Genomic DNA, 27,449 nt, shown 5'->3' with positions numbered 1-27,449 from the left:
ATATTTCCTCAAAGACTATCCAAATGGGTCTAGTTGCATTAATTACTTAGCAAGGGCGCAACTTGCTTCCGTCCATACGCACTCCATGAGATCAGTTCCTACTTCAATTATATTCCATAGGGATACCCCTATCTCCCCAATCTATAGAGCAATGATTGGGGCTTCTGTCCATACTTTCACAGAACAGTATGCGATCACTGAAGATTCTGATAGAGGGGACACCTGTTGCAATTTGCTATCTCAAGCTTTCCCATCCTTGGTTCATGTAAGCATGTCCAGTATGAGCCAAGCAGCGCACTCAGTGCTGTGCCTGCCTGTAACATGGGGAGAGTATGCTCCAGTCAGGGTTGCTGGGCCTGCGATCGCAGAGGGGGGAAAGAGGAAAGGGCAGCGATGAGCACCCTGGGTTCCAGCCAATGCCACTGGGCCTGATCCTGTGCCGGCGGGGAGTAGGGGAGATGCTACTGGGCTCGATCGGTGGGTGGAGTGATACTTCAGGGCTCGATCCTGCGCACCGCCCCATTTTTGCACCTCTGCTGGCTCTGTGCCCTGCATGGCTGCCCCACTCGCCCCGCTCTAGCTATGGCCCTGAACTACAAAACACAAAAATTTATTATGCTTCACCTTTAAGTTTGCTCATTCATTCATTCACTGAGTAACTGAATGGAATGTTATGTGGCTATCTGTTTTTCTTTTTTGAACATGAATTGTGCAATTACATCTTCATTTTATACAGAGACATTTCAAAATCATTATTCTGCACCTGAGGAACTAGCAAATAAGTTACAAAACAAGTTAAGCAGCACTAGTTACCCTTTACTTCCACTTTCAGTGATTGTCAGAATAATGACCTAAACCCTTGATTGGTGAGCTTGTTTTATTGAAACTTAGCAAAGTTGCTGTTTCATGTATTTGGGTATCTGTTTCTGTATTTCTCCTGTGCTTTGAATGCTGTGCCACCATTTGTTTATAGACTAGACTCTACCTTCTTCTGTATACTTCTCATTTGGTAGTCTGTGAGAGTAGCTGGCTAATCAGATGGTTCAAGACTTGACGCCCTCTGCTGCTGCCACCATCCCACTGCTACTGTTTAGAACATAAGAATGGCCATACTGGCTCAGACAAATGGTTGTCTAGTCCAGTATCCTGTCTTCTGACAGCGGCCAGTGCTGGATGTTTCAGAGGGAATGAACAGACCAGGGTAATTTTGAATAATTCATTCCCTGTCTTCCAGTCCTGGCTTCTATCAGTCAGAGGTTTGGGGACATCCAAAGCATGGGGTTATGTCTCCGACCATCTTGGCTAATAGCGATTGATAGACCTATCCTCCATGAACTTATCTATTTCTTTTGGCCTTCACAACATCCCCATGCAACGAGTTCCATAGGTTGACTGTGCTTTGTGTGAAGAAGTATTTCCTTAAGTTTGCTTTAAACCTGCTGCCAATTAATTTCATTGCGTGACCCATAGTTCTTGTGTTACGTAAAGGGCTAAATAACCCTTTGTCTTCTCTTTTTTCTAAGATGAACAGTCCGAGTCTCTTTAACCTTTTTTTGTATGAAGGTTGTTCCATACCATTAATCATTTTTGTTGCCCTTCTCTGTACCTCTTTCACTTCTAATATATCTCTTTTGAGATGGGCTGACCATAACATGCAGTATTCAAGGTATAGGTGTTCCATGGATTTACATAGTGCCATTATGATATTTTCTGTCTTATATCTATTTCTTTCCTAATGATTCCAAACATTACCTTTTTTTGACTGCCACTGCACATTGAGTGGATGTTTTCAGAGAACTATCCACGATGACTTGAAGTTCTTTCTTGAGTTGTAACAGCTAATGTAGACCGTATAATTGGGTTTGTCAGGGTGGATTTGATTTAAATCAAATGGATTTAAATCATGATTTAGATCACTAGTCAGGAAGTCTCGATTTAATAATGGATTTCTACATAAAAGTGTATTCTTGTTGGTTGTTATAACCTTAATTCATATTCTTCGCAACTTGGAGATAGAGGTAGGTTTCATTTTTAGAAGGTACACAATATAAATTTATTAAGTGATTTATTTTGAAAACGTTTCAGGTTAATTTTACAGCTATATCAGAAAATGAATGATTGGTTATTTCATTTACCAAAGGTAATTGAAGCAGATATTTATGAGGTCATTGGGAGGTGAACTATCTCTAATTCAACAGGTTAATCATTAATATATGGAGCATTTTCTTGCCATCCTGTATTAGGAGGAGAACATCACCAGACAGAAATTTAAATTGTTTTATTAAACTAAAACAACAACATTATGTATTCTGGATTTTCTACTTCAGCAGCAAACATATAATATTTTAACAAAACAAGCATATGAATTTTTTAATTTAGTTAAACGTTCAAGTTGTTTAAAATCAGGTTTGATTTTGTTAAAATTGTTTTTAACTAAAATAGTTTAGTTTTTTTTTTTTTTTAATTTCAATTGACTGTCAGCCCAGGTCAACATGAAAAACTTAAACTATTGGCTTCTGCAGCTAACTCAGTTATCTTCACCTTCATTTTCCTGTTTGTTCATAATCTGGAAAAGAAAAACGAGCTTTCCTGCTTTTTGAGGTCCCAAACAATTTCTCAATTTGGAATGAATTAGTCCAAAGTAAGAAAATATTTTTTCTACACCGGCTGAAGAAGCTACTGCTGTTAAAAGTGAGATTATCACTTCAACAGTCTCTGAATCCATAGAGTAACAACTATATTTTTTGCTCAAACATGAGAATTCAAGAATAGTGCAGAAGGAAGACAGGCAGTCCTTAAGAAAGAAGTATGAAATAATTTTTTTTACCAACCTGAAGGTCCTGCATGTTCAGAAATGTTCCTTTCATCATCTTCAACGCAGCTTCCTCCTGAGAAGGAACACTTCTCATGATGTTGTTTCTTTCGGGCAACCAGGCCTTGCATTTCTTTGTTGCACTGTTTGCATTTTGCATGCATGCCTGTCTTACCGACAGGTAGAGGAACTTCATTAAAATATTCCCAAACTGGGTCTCTTACAGCCCGCTTCCATTGTAGGTTTTCCCTTCTAGTGAGAGAATGGTATGATAGATCTCAAATCAATGACGTTAGGGGTTAATGCTTAGAGACTTTCCCTTCCTTCTGTTGCTCATCCACTTCAGAGTTCCTTGATTGTAACATAGCTGCATATTTCCTTAGACCATGTTTGCACTTCCATTAAATAAATAATATCTTATTAACTGATTACTAAGACTCACAGTATTCTTATTTTTTCTCAGTTACCCATGGATGTATAGTCTCCGCAATAAAACTATTTCTACCAGATGGTATGGAAGCCAGATTACGGTCAGAGTAAGTATAATTAAGTATTTATTAATATCTACGGAAATTAGAATATTTTATGAGGTTTCTTGTTAAGTATATTCCTATTGTAATAAATAACATGTAACACATGTAGATTTATATAGGTCTATATAGGTATGTGTCGTACGTAACATATAAGATCCCTGCCCCAAAGCATTTATAATCTAATATGCACTGGTAATATAATTAAAAGGCAGCACTCACACAAGTGTGAGATTAGTGGGGTGACAAGTGGGAGAGGAGAACATTCTCTTGGTGAGGACCTTTTTATATGTGGTGGTTTATGCTCAAATTACAAATATATATGTTAAAATTGTTATAAACTGTTATTGTGAATGCTTTGCTCAGGTAGATAAAAGCATAGAGGTATGAACTTGTATCATAACTGGAAACTTTGTTAATGCCCAATTAAATTATATGAACTTGAATGGTTTTAATTTTATAGTGGTATTCAGAAAAATAAATAGAATGGAAAACTGGATTTGTAAATTGTGTTTTTGTGTCTTTACATGAAGACCTATATTTTTATGCATCTGTGAGTGTGAATGGGAGTCATTTTTATGAATTTGTTGAGGTGCCATTTAGGTTTAAAAACTGAAATCTTGGAAACTAGATTTGCCAATTTGGTAAGTATTATAGCCAATATTAGGATGGAATTTAATTAGGATAACTTTTGAGTGCAGGGAGCATTAGTTTACGAATTTTAGCACTAATTTCTTTCAAAGTCTTTTACCTTGGACGGTATTTCTCAGATGAGTACACAAGGTAATTCTTACCTAACCAACAGTTGTGTACTCTTGTGCTTATTGGTGAATAAACAATCAAAAGTTCATCAATCAAGTTTAGATAAAACAAATGTGCTAGGCACGTACTGAACATAAAATACACATGCAGGTTTGTAAGTGATTAATAAAAATCAAAAGTGTGGCTGTGACTTTTGGGGCCCCTTAGTGCCAACTGGCAGAGAGCCTACCATACTGTAACTCGCATCAGGCCTGACACACTGATTGCCCCAGCACTGTGTTGTCATAATATGTATCTAAAAGGTGTTATGTAAATTAGCATATGTAAACTGATGTCTCACTGGTCCTGAAAATCATGGCATTATGTATGTACAGATTGTGTACAAAATTGTGTGTGTGTTGGAAATATATTTTTAAAATATGTTTGGGAGTGCATAAACCCAGGCTGCCCAAGACAAAGGCATGTTGGTTTACCTGGCTTACTGGAAGAGGACAATGAAAGTACATTTACATATACAATAAACAAAGTGAACAAGCAGCAGCTTAATGCACAGATGGCAGGGACAGAGTCTGTACCCCAGGAATCCTTCCTGGCTCTTGAGACAAAGACAGTGAACTTTGGGTAATATAAGGGGAGAAAAAAGGCATTTTAGTTATCCGTGACTCCAGGAACAAAGGGAACCAACACCCTTTGATTCCGTGAACATTGGGTCCTCTGGCCTGGAGGGCTGCATATGCCAGTAAGAAAGACAATCTTTGCCTGAGCAATTTTAACTTGCTAAGATTACATTTTTGTCACTAGAATGCATGTCCCTATTTTTTGTTTTGTTTATAAGTATACCTATCTCTTTTTCTCTTGCTCAGTATCACTCAAATCTCTGTTAATAAACTTAGTTTTGCAATAAAATAAGAATAGTACAGTATTGTGTATTAAAGTGAAATGTGAATCTTCACCTGCCCTAACACGCTGATGCATGCTCTCAATTTGGAGACAGCCAACATAATTTTTTGGAGAGGGAATGGACACTACAGGCTCTGGGGAGCTTGGGAACTGGGATTCACTGACAGTTACCTGCAAGGCCAAGTTTAGACTGGTGGAGTCTTGAAGAGTTTGCTGGCAAGGTGGACAGACTGGTGTGTCAGGAAGCTGACACACAGCTTAGCAGCAGCAAAGCTCTCACTCTTGCTAAGACAGAGTGCTGACACAGAGGCCCACAGTTCTGCGATCCTGAATGGGACATCACAGGGGCCAAGCAACTATACCAAGGAACAATCTAAATCACCCAGATTTCTTAGTACAATTACTTACAATAATCAGTTATCTATTCTTTAGTATGTCTAATACATATCACTCTTTCAGTAATTCTCCAAGGAGCAAGGATGCACTTATTTTAAGCAGGCCTGCTGTTAGAATTGTTTGATATGAAAGGAACAAGTTTAAGCAGTTGTTGATATTTTGAGTTATTGGCTTTCATAGGCCGATGGGTGTGGACTTATAAATGAGAAATATGCATATAGCATTACTTAATTAAAATCCAAAATAAGGTTACTTGAGATCTGACTAGAAAGAGTGTAGACATTACAAGACAACTTCCAGATATTGTATTTCTCTTTCTATTCTTTAATATAATTTCTGTAGTGAAATCTTACTGCTTCTTCTTAGTCCTGTTAACCTGGGATAGGGAAGAATCTTTCCCACACAGCTGGTCTGAGTGTCAGTAGAATTCCTTGAGTCTGAAGCTTCTTTGTGGGATCAGTCAAATCTTCTTCTTAGTCCTGTAACCCTAGAGAAAGGAATCCCTGTGGTGTGGAATTAATAAGACTCTCAGGTCCCACACAATGACCTCAGTTTTATATACCCTGATTTTCCACGGGAGCTATCCGGGGTGGTAAACTGTTTCATCAATCCAGAGTGCCTACAATCCAAACCTACATCAGAAATGAGCACAAAGAATTATCATCTTACTTTGCAGAAAAGAGCATGCACATTTAGGAAGACTTCTCGAACAGCATGTTATGCTCTGCCTGTACCCACCAACCAACAGCCCATCTGCATTCCCAGAGTTCAGCACATTCACACATCAAGAGGTTGTGAAAACTGTAAAGAAGTCTCGACCCATGACTTGTGAATCCAACTCATAGCTTTTCTGGCTTTTGAAAAAGAGCTATGAACAGCTAGTGCCACTCCTGACCAAAATAGCAAAGGAATCCTTCAGTGAAGGAATCCTTCCTTCCTCCTTCAAAGATACAATAGTTTTACCAGAATTGTAGAAACCAACCTTGGATACATCATTTCAAGATAACTACAGCCCAGTGTCAAAATTCCCATTTCTGAGCAAGATCATAGCAAAACTAACTGAAGGCCAACTACAGTGCTGCAGAATTCCCCCAGGAATAATGTGAAGTGGTCAAACTACATGGACTCAAATTCTTGCAGTATGAATGTGGGAGTTGCAAAGTGGTTTGAAAAATGGAGAAGCACAAATAAATGGACATATATTGTGGAACTGCATAATTGCTTATTCATAGAACCATAGAATATCAGGGTTGGAAGGGACCTCAGGAGGTCATCTAGTCCAACCCCCTGCTCAAAGCTGGACCAATCCCCAACTAAATATTATTCTCAACCAGCTTTTCTCTCTCTGCTTCTTAGCCAAGCTAAGGTGATTTAAGGTGCCATTCTGGGGCTGTAGTAACTTTGGTGAATGGCCCTGGCAGTGAAAGAGGGGTTGAACCAGACTGTTTTTCCTTTAATTAAAAAAAATTACCTGCAGTTTGAAGGGGTGGTGGTTGGTAACTGGCAGCTGCAGCCTTAGATTTCAGTTTTCTGACAGTTTTCCTGTTGCTGTCCTGTAAAGTTGTTGTGACAGGAATAATGGGTCTTGGCTCCCCATAAATGGGAAATATCACCTCTTGTAATATAAATCAAATACCCTGAATACAGCACTGATGGAAGCTATGTGAAGACCCATAACAAATAAATGAAAAACATTTTAAAACAAAATTAATGGATTTCAGAATTCATACATTTTGTTTTTGTTGCAATTTACTGAAATTTTGTGGCAAATTGGAGATATGTGGTGGTTTCCAATAGGAAACGTGTCTGTGTTTCAGAAATTTTTTTTGTCAATCTGTAATTCAGCAAAACATTTCACTACAGTGAATTAGCGTTTTCTGAAGAAATTGTTTTGTTGGAAAATTTCCAACCAGCTCTACTTGTAATTGCTTCTATAATTGTTTTTCAGATGCCATGTTTTATTTTTAATTTGATTAGGTGATGAAATAAAATTATTCCTTTCATGCACAAAAGACATGCTTTTAAAATTTCTGTTTTAGCGAACTTTTTAGTATCAAGTAAAAATACATGATCCGAATTTAATCATGGTGCAAAATCACACTTGTATTTTATAAAACATAGGTTTTTGAACTTTCGTATTAAATCTTTTTATATGGTACTTCTTGGATATTTACTACTATACTGTGAATTAAACATCAAATTGAATTTCATCCTATTAAATCATTGTTTTCTAATGAATGAAAACAATGTACTTTTTTGAAACTTGGTTTAACATGCTATTCTGAAGTGATTCAATTAAGTCAGCATTACTTAGTATAGGAAATTATTTCTATTTTAGTGTGATTTGGTTTCTAAATCTCAACTTCTGTATCAGAATATGGGAATCTAAACTGTCATTACTAGTTAAAATTAGAGAGACCAGATGGGTGAGGTAATACCTTTCGTTGGACCAGCTTCTGTTGGTGAGAGAGAGGAGCTTTTGAGTTTACATAGAGCTCTTCTACAGGTCTGGGAAACTAAGGGCTTGTTTAGTATATACTACGGATATAGTGCTGCAGCGACACAGATGTGCCACTGTAGCGCTGAGTGAAGACATTACCTATGCTGATGCGAGAGCTTCTCCCGTCAGAGTGGGTATTCTACCTCCCAGAGAGGTGGAAGCTATGTTGACAGGAGAAGCCCTCCTGTCAACATCACGCTGTCTGTACCAGGAGTTTGGTCAGTGTAACTGCAACACTTGGGTGTGGATTTTACACATCCCTGAGTGACATAGTTATACTGATGTAAGTCTGTTCTGTAGACCAAGCCTGGGTCTATGCCACAGGCTTGCATCACTATAACTACACTGACAGGAGAGTGAAAAACCCATACCCCTTAGTGACTTAGTTATACTGAACTACCCCCTTCCCCCCCACCCCCCAGCACTGTGTAGCCAATATAGCTACTGCCTCTCATGGAGGTGGATTAACTACACTGACAGGAGAGTGCTCTCCTGTCAGCTTACGGTGTCTTTGTTAGTGCTGCAGGGGCAGTGCAGTTGCATTGGTGCAGCTGCGCTGATGCAGCATTTTAAGTATAAATTTGCCCTCAGAGTGGCGCTGCTAAATATGAGGTAGAACAGATTGATTAACATAAGTAGCTAACACATTTCAAGGGACCATTCAAAGTGAAGTGGCCCTTTTTCACCCTTCCAGTCTTGTGCGGGGAGAGCTGGGAGGGGTTTGTTAGTTGGTTACAGATGATTGTAATAAACCATAAATCCAGTGTCTCTAGTCAGTCCATGATTTTTAGTGTCTAGCAAAGTTATGGAATTAAGCTCCCAGGCTCTTCTTTTCAAAGTATTGTGTAGGTTTCCTTTGAGGATGAGGACTGATAAGTCAGATATCAAATGAATGCTTTGTGAAAGGTGTTCACCCGTAGATGATGTGGTGGTGTCTTTGTCTTATCGTTTTCCTGTGTGAGTTCATTCAAGAGCACAGTGATTATCTTGTTTCGCCCACATAGTTGCTATTGGGGCATTTAGTGCACTGGATGAGGTAGACCACATGTTGTGATAGACATGTATCGGACCCAGGGATCTTGAAAGGTGTGTTGTCGGGTGTTGATATATCTGTTGTTCTGGCAGGGTCTGGTGCTGCTTTGAGTAGGTGTGTCCTAGTCTGTGGGGAGCTTGCTTCTGATGATGAGCTTTGAGAGTTTGGGTGAGTTGTTTGAAGGCCAGAAGAGGAGGGCTCAGGAAAGATTTTTTTTAAAAATTTATTTATTTATTAATTAATTAAGGATGGGGACATGCCTGGGAGCTGAAATTCGTAACTTTACTAGACACTAAAAATCATGGATTGAATAGAGAGACTGGATTTATGGTTTATTACAACAATCAGTAACCCACTAAAAACTACCTTTGCCCACCTGCTCTCCCCCACTTCCTTTCCTTACCAGGCCACTTCACCTTGAATGGTCCCTTGAAATGTGTTAATTACTTATGCTAAACAATCCCTTTCACCTTGTATTAGCAGTGATGCTGAGTACCTTTCCCAGACCTGAAGAAGAGCTCTGCCTCAACTGAAAAGCTTTTCTCTTTCACCAACATAAGCAAATCCAATAAAAGATATTATCTCACCCACCTTGTGTCCCTAATATCCTGGGACCAATCAGGCTACAACAACACTGTTAAAATTCGGAAGTTATGTAAATTGCTCTTGTTGTTCAAATGTGTAATTGTACAAAAAAGTAGCTATTTCCTTGGACAAGATTAGTTCATTCAACTTTTTGTATAACATTTTCTTTCTTCATCAGTAAAGTTGTATATTAGGGTGATTTATCTAGTGCCTGTAAGTGCATGTTTTTGTGCATGTTATTCATTTCCATATGTAAGTTGCATTTGAACCTTAACAAATCTTCTTTATTTTCAAAAACATATAAAATTTTATCTAATTATATGATATAAAAATAGTGATCGAGGTTTTAGAAAGTGGCTCACTTGTTTGTTTAATTTTTAGATTAGAACTAAAAACTAAATTGGAAAAATCTACGTCAAAGTATGATTCACAAAATGGTAGTGAGCATAAGATATAAAAACAGTATTTTTAACTTCTGTGACTTTTCTCTAAGAATGAACTTAAAAATGAAGAATGTCCTAAGTTAAACATTTACAGGAATACTGATAGTTCTGTGGATTTTTGAACTGCTGTTCCGTACTTGATGTTTACTTGCATAATTCTGTTACGGAACAGATTATAAGGTGTTTTAATTCTTTTTTCAGTGTCATCCATGCTCCATTACCAAGTCCTGTTGACAAGGTAAGTCATTTGTACTCGGTCTTTAATTAAAAAGTTGAAAGAATAGGAAAAACCTAACTACTTATAGGTGTGCCTTGCATTGGACTACTTTACATGGTTTAATATTACTGTTTAAAAAAATTAAATGATATTCATTCGTTCAGTATCACAAGTATATGCATGGCAGGCTGAGTTTTTATGGTATGGGAATACTCTACTTTTTCCACTGGTGGTCGGAGTGGAAATGTTGGCAAAATAACATGAAGCACTACATGCTTAGGTAAATCAAGACTGGCAGAATTATAGAGCATCAAAGATGGTAACAAGAAGCTTGAATTTGATGAAATAGGACAGATACAATGAGAGATTCAAAAAGGGGAGTGACATGAGCAAAATGACTGGCATGAAAGATGGCTTTTGCTGCAGAATGCTCTATGGTTTGGATTGTGAGACAATGTGAGTTTTGACGAGGACTGAACGTTCTATCCCACCTCAACTACTGTGACATCTACAGTTGTAGGTTTTCAGAGTAGCAGCCATGTTAGTCTGTATCTGCAAAAAGAAAAGGAGTACTTGTGGCAACTTAGAGACCAACAAATTTATTTGAGCATAAACTTTCGTGAGCTACACAAAAGCTTATGCTCAAATTTTAGTCTCTAAGGTGCCACAGGTACTCCTTTTCTTTCTACAATTGTAAATTTTTAAAAAATAAGGCAGTGGTATCCCATACTATTTAAAAAATGGTTATGGAGCCCTTTACTCAGTGGATAAGAGATGATTAGATTAGATTAGGAACAGTGAAGTGACAAGAACAGCATTTATTGACTGTTATATTGAGTTGGTTGACCCTTTGGGGGATGCACATGTATACCTCAAGCCCCTACCTGCCCTGACCCAAGGCTATAAATAATCTGATATCTATTCCTCTGCCTGACAAACTGTCTTTATGAACCCGTTCCTTTTCTCTTTTGTCTGTGTCTGGCAGTGTTTTTTTTTTAATTATTATTATTATTCCTGTTTTAAGTATGTATTAGATATTTCCCAACAAAACAAAAGCCCCAACTTAGTTGAGATCTCTCCACCCGTTCCAAATCTGATGGCAGATCAGGTATTGAAGCAAAGGCGCATCTCTTGTTCCCATGAGTTTTCTGCTCTTGGTGGGTCTGGAGAGAGTCGAGCATGATTAGGAGAATGACTTTCTGCTGTTTTGTAGGTCTTTCTCTAAGTTGGCCCAAGCCAGACTCTAAAGCCTCCTTATGCAAGAGTCATTATCCAACAAAGCACTAGGGAAAATTTTGGGGTCCTTGGTATGTTGCAAAACATAGGTAGTAATGAAGCCTCACCCAAAATTTTTGACTGAATTGGTTTTAACTCTTCATTTGAATCAGTCCATTGTTGATTTATTTCCATGACCATTCAGCCATGCTGGGGGGACATCAGATGATATTAAGAGCAGTCAGCTACTATTTAGATAGAACTTTTCAAAAATCATACTGCAGATATGTGCCTTGCACTTTTTCTGTGTGGTGGAAGAACCTTGTGCAGACTGATGCTTTGTTTAGAATAGAATATATCACAGGTAGCATGGCCAAGTGGTTAGGGCGCTGGACTAGGAGTTGGGAGACCTGGGTTTAGTACCCAGCACTACCCCTGACCTGCTGTATGATCTTGTGCAAGTGGTTTCACTGCTGTGCATCTGTTGCCTTCCAAGCATTTGTCTGTGTGTGTTTTAATTTAGATGGTAAACTCTTCAGGGCAGTGATTTTTTTCAGTATCTGTTTGTGCAGAGCCTAGTGCAGTTGGGCCTCAGTCCTGTTTGGGGCTTGTAGGTAGTACTGTAATACAAACAATAAACAACAATACAGTAATGGTAGAATAGTAAAGGTGCTAAGAGGAAAAAGAACTGGTAGGCAGTGATCTTTCTTAAATATTTACAGATACACTTTGAATTGTCTGAATTTGATGTAGAATACCCAACATGATTTTGATAATATTTTCTTATTTCATAGGTTGCTGCTAACACTCCCAGTATGTACTCTCAGGAACTGTTTCAGCTTTCTCAGTATCTACAGGTAAAATTGGTTTTCTATGAAGACATTCCTTTTTTACTCATTAATTTGATAGTTTATGCAAATAACACAACCAAGTAGTTAATCTTTGGTTAGAATGTAAATCTTTCATGTGTATGTGTACACCTGTGTATGTTCAAAGTATGATTCAGTTAATTCTTAACTGTTAGTGTTTATAAACCGCCTTTTCTGTTGAAAACAGCATAAAATATATGGTAATTGCCCTTATATGGTATCATCATTTCTTTTATGAATATTTTTACAGATAAATTATTTGGCTTGCATAAGTATAGAATTCTATATATGCACATCCCTGCAGACTTGATAGTGGTTTCATATGCTATATGCATCTGTATAAACATAAATCTGGTACTCCCTCACTTTTCTTAGAATTGAGAATAGGTTCCAACCTTGTATTTATAATTCTTCTTTGGAATCATTTTAACTCGAAAATTATTAAAGGGCTGTCTGTGAAGCTTTTTAGTAGTATAACCAGAAAAAATTCATAGGAGAATATGAATGGGAAATACTAAAATGCATTAACATATCTGGATTTTTAAAGAAATAATTTTTTATCGATCACTTAACCTCCATTTTTTCTTTTAAATAGATTTTTATCTTTATTTTTGTTCTCCTTTCTACAAAATGTAGAATAAATGTAGGTTATGTGTAGATTGGTTGGTTGTAGGAAGAATTATAATTCCTCTGAGAGGAAGAGGTATGTTAAAGAAAATTCTAGCTTTTGGAAAAGCTGAAGGGAAAGGGATGTTGGATTAGCTTGCATGTATGGCATATTTCCTTTTGATTCTGGAACTAGGAAGTAACATTTATGTTCTGAACTGTGAATCGTGATCTGTGCGGTCGATAATAATAGCTGGATTTGTGGAACTGTGTGTATTTTTAGAAATGCTTCCCAAAGTTCCTCTAAGGCATGCAAAAGCATCTTGCTACCTTCTTGCTGTTAGTGCCAAATAGTTCTGGTAATCATAAAGCTACTCTGAGGTAAAAGGCAAATATGTGCTTTGTTGCATTCCTCTATCAAACTGATTAGATGGGAAAGTGCCAGGAGTAAGCAGAAGTGACTTTGACCTATAATTTGGACTGATATCACCTGGCTTGCAGTGCAATAGACAATCTTATTTCTAAATCTTTACATATTCTGTTTTAGGCTTCACCTAGTAAATCTTGCAGTTCTCTAAAAATAGAAAAGGTTTAGAAATGGTTTAATCTAGTAGCATGTTACGAATAAAACACTTTAGACTTACACACTTCAAGGTCAGAAGGGACCATTGTGATCATTTAGTCTGACCTGCTGCACATTGCAGGCCACAGAATTTCACCCATGCACTCATGTCATAGACCCCTAACCTCTGGCTTGAGTTACTGAAGTCCTCAAATCATGATTTAAAGACTTCAAGTTACAGAGACTCCACCATTTACTCTAATTCAAACCTGCAAGGTGTCTCTATCAATCTGACCTGGGGGAAATTCCTTCCCGACCCCACATATGTCAACCAGTTAGACTCTGAGCATGTGTGCAAGACTTAAGATCATCCGATAACATACTGCTCACTCCCCTATAAGATCATCCATCAGATTATGTAAAGATTTTTACAGAATAAGTCTTTGATCTCTGAAAATCTTGTGATTTAGATTTCTTTCTTGGGAAATAACCCTGCTTATGGCAATTAACTTTTTCAGAAAGGTAGTTGAATTGCAGATATTGGTAATTTATTTCATTTATTGATTATATTGAGCATGATCTGTGTGTACTATAAATGTGTACACACTGATATTTATATACATTTTCTTGCAGATAGCATACTTTGAGAATCTGAGACTAGAGCTTTCTTCTTGCCAGAAGTAACCTCCAAATTTCTAAAAAGAAAAGGAGTACTTGTGGCACCTTAGAGACTAACCAATTTATTTGAGCATGAGCTTTCGTGAGCTACAGCGAGCTGTAGCTCACGAAAGCTCATGCTCAAATAAATTGGTTAGTCTCTAAGGTGCCACAAGTACTCCTTTTCTTTTTGCGAATACAGACTAACACGGCTGTTCCTCTGAAACCTCCAAATTTCTGGTACTCTTCAAGATCTGATACATGTGGCTCCAAGCCTCTCTGAATAGAGAAGGGTAAACTGCACCATCTAGTGGCTTGAAGGAGAACTTTTAAAACTATTTGTTTAGAAATTAGTTTTTCACTTAAGCTTAATTAATGGAGTAGCTAACTTGTACTAGAATTGGACAAGGTGCCTACTGTAAACTTGTTTGTTCAAGACACACAAGGCTTTGTTCTCACTTACACTGATTTCACATAGGCGTAACTGATTTCAGCAGTTATTCCTTGTTTACTCTGGTGTGAGAGCCTGCTCAGGCTTTTGACTCTGTTACATAATTCATTTATTTTCTGTTTTGGTAACCATTTATAAAACCAGTACTTTTTTCTGGTGCTCAGTTAACATAATTTACGCTACTTTCCTCCTTCTGCCTTGCTAAATGTAACTAGATTTTAATGTCACTGAATTGCAGAACACCTATATTTACCTATGTTTACTTTACTGAGTAGGATGTGACATGACTGGGAATATACAAGTGAAGTTATTCACTCTGAAACTGATGGTCACCTTTACTGAGGGACCTATGGATGGGTCACAAGACAGAGCATACATAGTATCCAAATAACCCTTTTTAAAGAGGGATTGTAGAAATAAATGTTTCTTTGAAAATAACGTGTAAATCATCCCTTCTGACAATTCTCTCTACCTTCAATTACATTTCTGCCATTTTTGTTTTTAGTTTACACATGGTAATTTTGAACTGTTTGGACTGTAATCTCTTTGAAGCAGGGACTGACTTTTTTTGTTGTGTATGTACAGGGCCTATCAGAGTGGGGCCCTGTTTCCTGATTGAGCCCTTTATTTGCTAGTGAAATGCAAGTTCAAGATGGCATAATGTTCATTTAAGGGAACCAGTTCTAATAGGTACAGTAGGAGGATTACTCATATAATAATGGAAGCTCTATTTATATGATGATAGTGCCTAGAGGTCCCAGAGATGGGGACCCATTCTGCAAGGCATTGTATGTATCCGTAACAAAAACAGTGCCTGCCCCCAAAGATCTTATAATCTAATTAGATGGTAAAAGCACAGTACGGTACTTCCCATTTTACTCCTGAAAGCAGACTTCCATTTTACATATGCAAATTATACAAATATTTAAATTATACAAATATTTACTATAACTAAGAAATCCTTTATGAATTAATGAAGGACAGAATAGGTTATGAAAGTTTCAATATGGCAACATATTGTACACCTCCATTAATGTTCATAACATACTGCTTTAATTTCTTTTGAATAAAGCAAAAGTAACCGTGGCTAGAAAGTTCACTATAATATTGTTCAGTAGAAGAGTGTAGCATTGTATAAGAAGTCCAGATTTTAAAAATTATTCACATGAAAATGTGCATGGACAGTTTGTGTGGAGTTATTGTAATTGTGTGTGGAAATGACCAATTGGACATTTTAGCTGGTCCTTTGTGCATGCATGTTACTGTGTACATGTAAAAAAGCTGTGCCCACTCTATACATATAATTGAATCAATGTTTGTTTTTACATGGTATATATGGTTGTAAATTGATTCAGAGGACTGACAAAAACTTGTCCCTTAGAGGCAGTGTTTAATAAAAGGTTAAACTACACTCTGTAGATATACTTTAAAGAGTGTGTTGCCTGTTAGAGATGATCCTGATTGTACATTTCAGAGATGATCCTGACTGTACATTTCAGAGATGATCCTGATTGTACATTTCAGTGTATAAGTGTTCTGAGAGTGTTTACTCCTGGGGGAATTCTGCACCAAAAAATTTTAAAATTCTGCAAATTCTATTTGTCAAAATAACACTATATAATCACGCCAGTTTACCAAAATAATTTAATTTATTTCAGAATACCTGTCAGCAAGTATGTCTGTAATAATACAGACACACTCAAATTCCCCCCAGGAGCAGTTCCTGCTTCTCTACCCCCTCCCCCTCCCAAGCCCAGCCGTGGGGCTCCCCATGGCCCAGACACTCTTCTTCCCTCCCTCCCCCCAAGAGCCCAGCTGCAGGGCCCCTCTGGCCCAGACGCTCACACTCCCTACCCCCGAGCCCTGTCATGGGGGCTTCCCCTGGCCCAGAGGCTCCCACCCTCTTCCCTCTAGAGCCCAGGAATCCGGAGGGAGAAACAGACTGATGCTGGGTCCCGGGATTGCAGGGAGTTTGCTGCATGCTGCCTCCTTCCTTCAGGGTGCACTGGGAACTGCAGCTGCCAGGAACCCTCCAGCTTCTACTCCCTCATCCCCTGGCAGTGTCTTCTACTTGCAAGCTGGGCTCTGCTGGGTTCAGAGGCCCCTAGTAGTGGTCAGCAGCTCTGCAGCCCGTTTCTGTAAGGGGACGGGGGAAGGGGGGGGAGAGAGGGAAATTCTGCGCGCACAACATAAGTTCCTGGAAAATTCTGCATTGTGTAATGGCACAGAATTCCAGTGGCACAGAATCCAGGAGTAAGTGTTAAAAATAAGGGCCTATGTAGTATGCACAATAACAAGCTGGATCTAAATTATGTGATAAGGTTTCTATAGCTCTCTAGTGTTAAGTTCTGTAGAAAGCTGAAAATTCTGAGGCAGATGTTATATGTAAAAAGTTGAGGTTGTGAATTATGAAAATTAATGATCATGATGGTGTTACATTTATTTTAATATTAAAATACTTATGCTGCCCTTCCCTCATTTTGATATTTTCATTCTCCCACTGTTTTTTTTTTTTTAAATATTGACATAACCTCTACAATGAAGTTAGTACTATTTTGGGTTTTAGAGAAGGGCAAATAGATTTGAACAGGAAGTTTTAACAAATGGGATAATGAAAAATTGGGGCATTTGGTACCTGTAAAAGTGTGGGAGGGAGTCTGGGAGTTTGGGCTTTCAGGAAGTGGTTGAAGGTTTTGTCACTAGTGATGACATTAAATGCTGCTTCTCTTTCCTTGCACCATGTGGGCAGGTGTAGGAGTGATTTGCAGGGATGGGGAGAACTTTACTTTCTAATTTTTCACCCAGCAATTAGCTGTCCCATTGCCATAGTCCAATAACGGTCATTGCATTGAACAGTGATGGATAAGCACACCACTGACTGTTCCTGCTATAAAGTACTCATCAGTAAAATAGTTAATGTTGACATTTAAACTGTTACCATGCTTCAGTTAGCATCCAGAGATGAGTGGGGCAGGTCATACCTCAGAGCTATTGTTTCAGGCAGTTGATATTTTAAAGATAAGCTAAGGCTAGATACTTACTTTTAAATAAAAGCTGAAGTGAAAGTCCTAGTCTGGGACTGTGGCTCAGCGTACTATGTTCTGAAATAGCAGTATGCTAAGCTGTACTCAAGAACTTTTCCTGGATTGTAGCAGTGTCCACATGGGATGTTACTGTGCGGCAAGCTGGTGTTCTGTAGATTCAGCCCTGGTTTGCAGCACAGTAACTTGCCATATAGGCAAGCCCGTCGTGAACTCAAAATGATCCTTCCATCTGTGGAAAGAAAAAACATAGCCTGCCTTTTTTTTTTTAGTTTGGCATTTTCACGTAATTTAACAGAAAAGATAGTTAGAATCTCCTATATAATACTTCATATTTAAAATACTACCAGGTTCTATGAAAAACTTGCTCTTGACTTCATTATATGTATTGTCATTCTTCACACGTTGCATGCACATCAATATATGTATTATTACGCTCTTATTTTTGTCAGATGTAATTACAGATTTATTATGTATTTATTTAAATATTACTTACTGCTAAGTTAATAGTAGCTCGCAAGTAGAAGTAATATTGCCTTTTAAAAATCAGTATTTGCTGGCCTATTTTTTGATGGGGAGCAGTGAATATATCAGAGAATTTTTTGCATTGTGCCTAATTATATTTAAGAATATTTATATCTTAAAACAGTTTTATAAAAATTAGTCCATAAGGTACACTGAAAGTCTTGGAAAAACTGTTCCTTTTTGTAGTCAATTCTCCAAACAAATTTACATCAAATGCATAATGTGAACATAAGCAGTCTTTTCCTGGTGTCACCACTAAGTTAATTTTTGTTTACCATTAAACTAGCTTCTACACAGTATAAAAATTGAGTTTCTCTCTTTATTCATCTGTAGTTATAAGAAGCAAAGTGTCATGATGTCATTACTCTTCTAATATGTACAGGATGGAATGGAAGCTGATCCATGTTATTGATTAATATAATGTAACTTTTTCCTAAAGCATGTACTTTAGAATAGAATATAGTAACTTTCTGTAAAATCTAACTTTTGAAAGGTAAAATGAAGTTCTAGTCCTTTATTTCCAGCATAATCTTACAAAATCACTTTTAATAGGGCTTTATCCCCAGCCTTTACAAATAGAGAACCCACCAATAAGTTGCTATTGAGACTTCGTCAAAATATTCTTACGCTAAAGGACAGGTACATTCAGTGCATCTGGAACTGGTATGAAAAGGATGGCTTTAAGAATCTAAGCTCACTTAAACAATTACAGGAATATGTATAAATAAAAATGAATTTAAATTTGCTAATGCATTGCTATAACTTAAAATGATTGAACATATGAGTTAAAATCTTCCAATCTTCCCTGCCTCCCCCTTTTTTCAGTTTAGTAGTATTTGGTTATACATTACATTGCTTCTGTTTTTTCCAATAGTTAGTTTGAACTGACCTGCTTGCATTTATATTTTCATCGTAGGAAGCCTTACATCGGGAACAAATGTTGGAACAGAAGTTGGCCACCCTTCAGCGACTGCTTGCTGTCACACAGGAGGCTTCAGATACTAGTTGGCAGGTATCTGCAAGATTTCTCTTTAATGTACAGGCCTAAGAACTTAATATACAGTGGGCTATAAACGGTAACTTTCAATTTATTATAATAAATGAGTAAAAGTTGAAGGTTGGTTATCTCGCTTAACTGATAAGGAGACATTACTGCTAATAGACTAAGTGCACACATATGTTTATCTTAGAACTAACCAGTACTATTAATTGTTTCTAAAGTGAATGTCTCTTAAGGAAGTGGTATTTACCCTTTTCAGATATTTAATGTCTAGACTTTTCCTGTGAAATGCAAAAACCATATAAACGTTTTGTTTTATTCTGTTAGTTTAAATTTATTATATTTTCCAACAGGCTTTAATAGATGAAGACAGACTACTATCAAGGTTAGAAGTCATGGGAAACCAATTACAAGCCTGTTCAAAAGTAGGTAGTTCACTTCAGATTAATCATATAGTATTTAGGAAAGTTGAATGGCAGTGTCCTCCTGAAAGCTTTGAAAATTAAATAGTTATTGTAAAGCAAACTTTCAGTGCAGTTGGAGCACAAACTTTCAAATGGGCTCACTGAAGCTTCAGTGTGGTGGGATGCTGGCTGGCTGGTAAGGAGAAAAGTGTCCTGGCTCCTTTAAGATTGCCCCCACTGCCTTGGATTTCAAGGAATAGACAGGAAATGGGTGTTGGGGGGGCTCAGTTTCCTGGACCAAAGAGCAACCAGCAGGGACTGGCTCAGGTGAGGATGCAGATCAGCATGTCGGTTGTGTATTTGTACCCTGCTCCTCCCAGCCAAGACTCTCACCACAAAAGCAGTGCATACTCCATTCATGCATAAGATTAGGGTAGGATTGGGTTTCATATGTGCTGTTTTTTGTTGGGGCTGGGGAAAGAATTTTTCCCTGACAGATTGGCCAAAGCAGAGTGGATGTTTTGGTTTTTTTGGTTTTTGTTTTTACTGGGAGCAGGTTAAGGCATCACTGGGGTAGATAATGAGGTAAATCAAATTGTCACAATTTAACAGGTGGCAGGCGTCCAGTGAAGGTACTTGTTCAATGGAGCAGTGTGGTTCCTTGATAAACTGGAGCTGGAAGTGGACTTAGGGGAAGGCTTCCCTCAAGGAAGCAGTAAAAGGGGGTTGGCAGTCCTATCATCTGGCACAGCGGGAAGATAACCGGCCCCTTTTTACTTGCCGGCCCTTAAACCTCATATGGGAGGTGGTGGAGGTCCCAGCAACAGGCAGAGGCCAAGTAGGGAAAGGGGAAGGCTGATGGCAGGCTTACCAAAATGTTGGGAACAATTAAAAAAAGACTGATAAACTGTGAAGTGCAGGTCATTGCCAGATATTTTCCAGATAAAAATTGTGGCTTAGTTAAACCACACCCTTGTGTCTTGTCTGTTTTCCTGTGTGGCCACAACAATGGGGTTTACAAAGTTTCACACTAAAACATTTCTTTAAGCAATTTTTGACAAACCTAAATTATACAAAATGGTAATTGTAATCAAAAGTTTTCATATTACCTCTTATTCAACATTTTCTGGGACCTTGTGCATAGCCAAAAATATGCCAGGAAAAGACATTCAACCTAGCTAAAACTTAGTTTTCAGCGTTTATTACCATGAATAGTGTTATATTAGGCATATACATGTAAATATGTAGTCAAATTTTTTAGGGTTTTTTCCTACAACAATCAGTGCTCGTTGGCCTCTTCGCTCTGGATGCAAATTTTTCAAATGTAAACTTGAATAATTCTTTGCATCCAATGAAGTGAGCTGTAGCTCACGAAAGCTTATGCTCAGATAAATTGGTTAGTCTCTAAAGTGCCACTAGTACTCCTTTTCTCTTTGTGAATATGACATCTGAGATTTTAGAGACAGAATGGCAAGCATGCTTTCGATAGCTGGATTACTGTTAGGTTTCAGAGTAACAGCTGTGTTAGTCTGTATTCACAAAAAGAAAAGGAGTACTTGTGGCACCTTAGAGACTAACCAATTTATTTGAGCATAAGCTTTCGTGAGCTACAGCTCACTAAGGAGCCACAAGTACTCCTTTTCTTTTTGGATTACTGTTAGTTTGCCAGTACATTGTGTACCATTTATTTTCTTCATTGTTATCTTATGACAGCCTGGATTGTATTTAGAAAAGAGAAAAAACAAAATCCTGTAAGATAAGAACCTACATTAGACCTTCCAAGTGGGACCTCTGTCATATACTAATATGTCAAAGTTTAGGTCTGCTAAACTTGACACTGTACTGGTAGCGCACTGATAGAAATGAGTAGATTTTGTTTTAATTTTTGTTACTTTAATAATGAATTCTGGTTCTCGAGTCTGCTGCCCTAAACATTCTAGCAAATGCCTGTCTCTTACCAGTTTATACCCAGCCGTACAAAAAGCCACTGAACATATTGTTGCCCTTAAGATTTTGTTACATTTGTCAAAATTGTTCCTCTATTCTTGGCAAAGTAGATCTTTAATGGTAGTTTAATAGAGAGAACTACTGTATGTTCAACAAAACGTTAACCTACAATAGAGTAGTGTTTTGAGATATAGCTCTGCTATCTTAAACTTCTACTTACAGAGTCAAACAGAAGATAGTATACGAAAGGAATTGGTAGCATTACAGGAAGACAAACACAACTATGAGACAACAGCCAAAGAGTCCCTGAGGCGGGTCCTTCAGGAGAAAATTGAGGTGGTCAGAAAACTATCCGAAGTGGAGGTATTTAGATTTTGTTTATTTTTATAATCAATGTTGTAGCACTATTTGAATATTCCCAACTGCTAGTCCTTTACTCTATTCTAGCACCTGCACTGCACCAGTATATGTTTGTTGTATTAGTATTCTAGGAACAGTATACTGGAGAGTACTGGAGATGTGCGTTTTGCCTGTTATACAGTATTTTAAGCAACAAGGAAGAAGTTAATGCACAGTAATGAAAACAGTGGAAAGTATCATGAAATGTTATGGCACTATAATAAACTTAAGGCTTGACATATAAATACGCTTATTTTTTGTTTTGTTACTTCTCTTGACAAGTTTGCTAATTATTGCTTTTGTTATTAAATGTGCATTTCACCCCTTTCTTGGCGATGTAGTTACTAGGGGAATCTAAGCTTAGATGCTGCTTCAGATTTTTGGTAAAATAATGTAACGACAACTCGGGCTATTGCTGCGTGCACTGTGCCAGAGATTTTTCCCTTTGTGCTATCTGTTGGGCTGTCTCTAGCTCTCTCTGGAGTCATGCGTGTATTCGCTGGTATAAGGGGCCCGGCCAGCCGTGCACCATCTCAGTTCCTTCTTACCACCCATGACAGTTGCTGGAACAACCCTTTCTTGCTCTGGCAAGTTTACTTTCCGGTGATTTTAGGCCTACCTGTACCTTGATGACTGGCTGATCAAAGGTTGGTCGCAGGCTCAAGATAGCATCGGTGCACAGTCCGAACCATCTTCAGAGTGCTGGGTCTGCTGATAAATGAGCAGAAGTCAACTCTTTCCCAGTTCAGAGAATTTATTGGGGCAGTGCTCAACTCAACCCAATCCAGGGCCTTCCTGCCAGAGGCCTGCTTCCAGACCATGGCAAACCTGATATCCAAAGTCTTGACCCACCCAATCACAACAGCTCAAGTGTGCCTCAAGCTACTGGGTCACATAGTCGCTTATATGGCAGTTCAACATGCAAGGCTGCACCTCAGGCCCCTTCAGATGTGGCTAATGTCAGTATACTCCCTGAACAGACACCACTTGAACTCAGTACTTACAATCCCTCCCCCAGTCTTCACCTCTCTGGGCTGGTGAAAGAAGTCAAGGTCAGTAATGAAGGGGATGCCCTTTGTGGCTCCACAGCCTTTGATGTCTTTTAGTCTTGGATGCGTCAGATCTAGATTGAGGAGCCCACTTCAATAACCTCAGGACTCAGGGTCTCTTGTACTGGGAAAAACTCTCCCTGCTCATAAGTGTCAGGGAGCTCAGGGCGTTGCACCTGGCATATCAAGTATTCCCCAGTTCTCAGCAAGGTGGTTCAAGTCCTGACAGACAGTACAGCAGCCATGTTCTATATCAACAATCAAGGAGGGGCCCAATCCTCTGCCCTACATCAGGAAGCCCTTGGTCTATGGGACATCTGTGTTAGACACTCAATTACTCTTGAGGTGTCTCACCTCCCGGGAGCCCAGAACGTGTTGGCGGATCATCTCAGCAGGTCCTTCTCCTTTCACCACGAGTGGTTTCTTGCCCGGAGGTCATCCATGTCATCTTCCAAAGGTGGGGGCCTCCGCATGTGAACCTGTTCACTGGGCAAAACAGAAAATGCCATCAGTTCTGTTTGCTGCTTGGGCACGGTACGGGCTCCTTCTCCGACACCTTCCTGCTCTCGTGGGCAGGCCACCTATTGTACTCCTTTACAATGATTGCCTTGGTTCACAAGGTTCTCCTAAATATCAAATGGGACAAGGCAAGAGTGGTCCTGATAGCATTGGTGTGGCCATGGCAGCATTGGTTCGGCATACTTCTGGACCTCTCAGTGGCAACTCCACTCTCACTGCCACTCTGCCTGGACTTGATTTCGCAAGACCACAGCCGGTTGCTTCACCCAAATCTCGCCTCTCTGCACCTAACTGCATGGGTGCCGCATGGCTGAACCCTGAAAAACAGGCCTGCTTGGAACAGGTTGGACAAGTCTTGCTAGGTAGTATAAAGCCTTACACCAGGGCTACCTAGTTGGCCAAGTGGAAACGTTCCATTTACTGGGCCTTCGAACAGGATCTCTCTCCATCCCAATCTTCTCTTTAGTCTGTCTTGGACTGTTTGCTCCACCTAAAGCATCAGGGTCTGGCACTCTCATCTACTCCCATGGGACTTAAACTTGGTCCTTTCAAGGCTTACGGAGGGCCCCCTTCAAATCATTAGCATCATGCTCCCTACTACTTCTCTCCTGCAAGGTCAACTTCCTGGCGATCGCCTTGGCCAGAAGGGTCTCTGAGATCAAGGTCCTTATGTCAGAACCATTTTTACATGGTGTTCTTCAAGGACAAGGTCCAACTGCACCCTCATCTGGCCTTCCTGCCAAAGAAGGTGTCTCAATTCCACCACAACCAGGTCATTTTTCTACCTGTCTCCTTCCCAAAACCTCACAAAAGCTATGCGGAATGACGACTCGTACATTGGACTTTAGACAGATCCTTGCTTTTTATATTGAGAGTACTAAGCCCTTCTGCAAATCCATGCAACTCTTCATGGCAGTAGTGGAAAAGATGAGAGGCTACCTGTGTCAACCTAAAGAAGCATGTATGGATAACTGCCTGTATTTGGGCTTGCTATGAACAGGCAAATGTCCTGCCTCTAGTTACTATGACTGCTCATTCCACAAAAGTCCAGGCTTGGTCAGCAGCATTCCTTGCACAGGTACCAATCCACAACATCTGCAGAGCCATGACCTGGTTGTCTCTTCATACCTTCAGTTCATGCTGCGCCATCATCCAACAAGCCCAGGACAATGCCAGTTTTGGGAGAGCAGTGTTGCAGTCAGCATGTCCATGAACTCCGAGCCCACTTCCTGGGGAACTGCTTGTGGGTTACCTAGCATGGAATGGACATAAGCAAGCACTCAGAGGAAAAAAAAACAGTTACTAACCTTTCGTAACTGTTGTTCTTTGAGATGTGTTTCTCATGTCCATTCTATGACCCACCCTCCTACCCCTCTGTTGGAGTTACCAGCAAGAAGGAATTGAGAAGGTGCGGGGCCAGTGGCACCTCTTATATCAGTGCATAAGTGCGCAACTCCAAAGGGCGCTAGAGCTGGCCCAATGGATGCCAGTAAAGGAAAAATTTCCAGCCACAGTGCAGGTGGCATGCACGCAGCTAGTGTGGAATGGATATCCACAATACATCTCGAAGAACAGTTATGGAAGGTTAGTAACCATTTTTTCTCCAGAGCCTACTCTCATTTTTTCTTGCACACACAACTTGTTTCTCCACTTAATGTGTGGTTATTCTTATTTAAATTGAATGTTACAAAGGTGTTTTTAAATAGGTAATATTTTTGCCAACATTTGATCTATCCATTTGGCCTTTATTAACCATTTGAAGCAAAGAGGTTTTTAGATCATATTTCTTGTCATAAATTGAAATCTTCAGTATCAAACTTCAATATTCATAAACTGTCGCTATTTTTTGGTTTTCACATGCACTAATTTTTTCCTTATAGCGAAGTTTAAGTAACACTGAAGATGAATGTACTCACCTGAAAGAAATGAATGAGCGGACTCAGGAAGAATTAAGAGAATTAGCAAACAAGTACAATGGAGCTGTAAATGAAATTAAAGACCTCTCTGACAAACTGAAGGTAGGAACAGAACTTTATCTAACCTTCTGCAATTGTTAGTCCTTGCAATCTAACATTGCTAAGTAAAAACTAGTAATAACATTCTCAAGGTAACTTTTTTTTACCACCAGAGAGGGAGTGACACAGCTCTCTTTCAAGCTGGTAAATGACGATACAGACCTGTTTCATGAACCTAAGCATTTTGATTGGTGAAATGAGAAACTGAAGCAGTTCAGCTGTCCTAAAAAGTTCTTTGGACACCTATGTTGTCCACATAAAACTGAGATGTTTGTTTTTGTTTTACTATAAAATTATTGAAAATAAAATGTAGAAATTGTTCTGGGATGTTTTATCTTTTGTTATGGTTCCAAACAAGGTGTGTCTTGATGGACAGAGGCTTTTAGGACAAATTGTGGAATAAATTGCTGTGGAATTACATTAAAGAAATGGAAATACAGGAGAAAATGTATCTATATGAAATAAATAAGGTTTCCATGAACTTACTTCTGGAAACGGCTTTGTAGAAAAAGGTTACAGATGGGTATTAAACTTTCTTTATTAGAGTGGCTAAAAAGGGAGTCACATCTGAATGTTCACTCACATTCAAATTAGTGCATCGTTGTCTTATAACTTAATTTTTTCTCACATTTGATCAGGTGGCAGAAGGAAGACAAGAGGAAATCCAACAGAAGGGTCAGGCAGAGAAAAAGGAATTGCAACATAAAATAAATGAAATGGAAGAGCGAGAACAAGAGCTTCAGGCAAAAATAGAAGCTTTGCAAGCAGATAATGATTTCACCAATGAACGGCTAACTGCTTTACAAGGTCAGTCATCTAGTCAAAAAATACTTTGATTTTATCTTTTTTCTTTTAATCTGTGAAATATCTTTTTCTTGGAATTCTGTTTACAGTACGGTTAGAACACCTGCAAGAGAAAACTCTTAAAGAACACAACAGCTTAGGTAGGTGTGATATTAATGTTCTTTGCTTAAAGCTGGATTTCATCTTTAAATTTTTACCCCATTAATTATATTATAGCAATCCTTATGATCTAGATATTGCTGACGGTAAGAAAAAAGCATTTAAAATTATGCATTTGGCTGTTGTTTCCTCTTAATCACTGATCATAGTTGCATTTGACCTGTTAAAATTGAAAGTAATATCAATGTAACAAAATACCAGAAGAGGGCACTGCTATTTAAAATATTCATCAAGTTTTTCTTTTGTCCATTGCTTGCTTGTGAACTCAAATATGTTTGTGTAGGAAAATGTTGTTTTAAAAAAAATATATTTTTTTTTACTTACTTGATGGTAATTTTTGACACATTTGATCAATATGTGACAGGATCTGTCGTGCAAGAAGGTATCATTAAATTGTATCATGTGTCCTAACATAGATTATTTGGTTTGATTGTTGCTTCAATACTTAGGATAAGGAGACAGTATGGAAAGCCAATTACATTACACAGTGCTCTACATAAAATACTTCGCTTGAATCCAGAAATAATACCCTTTCTTAATCGTAGGCATACAAGTTGATGACTTCATACCTAAAATTAATGGGAGTGCAGAAAAAGGTAGTGTATCCTAAATAAAGACTAACTTTTTTCTTATAGTTGCTGTTTAAACTTGAACAAATTGTGTTTATTCTCTAAGATTTTGTTTTTAATATTTCCTGTTACTTTTTTAAAACAAAAAAATATGTAGATTGTCACCTGTTAAAAAGGCAGTCTTTTTGGTTAGACTTCAAATCTAGGTTTTGTAATGAGGCTTTTCAAAACCTAATGAGCCAAACCAGAAAGTAATAGCTTAACCTTTCTTCAGATGGACTCCCATTGAATTCAAAGGAAGTCTGCCTAAGATGTCAGGATCCTGCCACTATATTAGCAGAAATAGTTTCATTACTTTTAAAAAATCAGTGTAAACATTTTTGTACTTGCTTGCCACCCAGACATTATACTCTTCAACTAGTAAGTCAGAAGAGGTAAGTAAATAGGCCTGACTATTAGAAGCAAGTGAATGTTTTCAAA

General features: G+C 38.4%; 1 protein-coding gene across 23 annotated transcripts in view; it reads left to right on the top strand.

Moving 5' to 3' along the window:
- SLMAP (sarcolemma associated protein) overlaps nt 1-27,449 on the top strand; it is a 158,384-nt gene that overhangs the window by 76,778 nt on the left and 54,157 nt on the right. For 17 of the 23 annotated variants that reach the window (XM_048856649.2, XM_048856638.2, XM_048856640.2 and 14 more), the window contains exons 4-13: nt 3,276-3,348; nt 10,163-10,199; nt 12,188-12,250; nt 19,021-19,116; nt 19,458-19,529; nt 21,678-21,818; nt 25,303-25,440; nt 26,076-26,244; nt 26,331-26,381; nt 26,946-26,996. In XM_048856649.2, the coding sequence (XP_048712606.1) occupies nt 3,276-3,348; nt 10,163-10,199; nt 12,188-12,250; nt 19,021-19,116; nt 19,458-19,529; nt 21,678-21,818; nt 25,303-25,440; nt 26,076-26,244; nt 26,331-26,381; nt 26,946-26,996 (891 nt within the window). The remainder of the gene's footprint in view (nt 1-3,275; nt 3,349-10,162; nt 10,200-12,187; nt 12,251-19,020; nt 19,117-19,457; nt 19,530-21,677; nt 21,819-25,302; nt 25,441-26,075; nt 26,245-26,330; nt 26,382-26,945; nt 26,997-27,449) is intronic. The other 6 variants (XM_048856641.2, XM_048856648.2, XM_048856651.2 and 3 more) reach the window with 1 other exon arrangement.

The sequence above is a fragment of the Caretta caretta genome, chromosome 7 (genome assembly GCF_965140235.1).
Source record: "Caretta caretta isolate rCarCar2 chromosome 7, rCarCar1.hap1, whole genome shotgun sequence".
NCBI classification, from domain to species: Eukaryota; Metazoa; Chordata; order Testudines; family Cheloniidae; genus Caretta; species Caretta caretta.
Note: the sequence above shows the minus strand (reverse complement) of the source record. Positions and strands in the feature narration are given on the sequence as shown.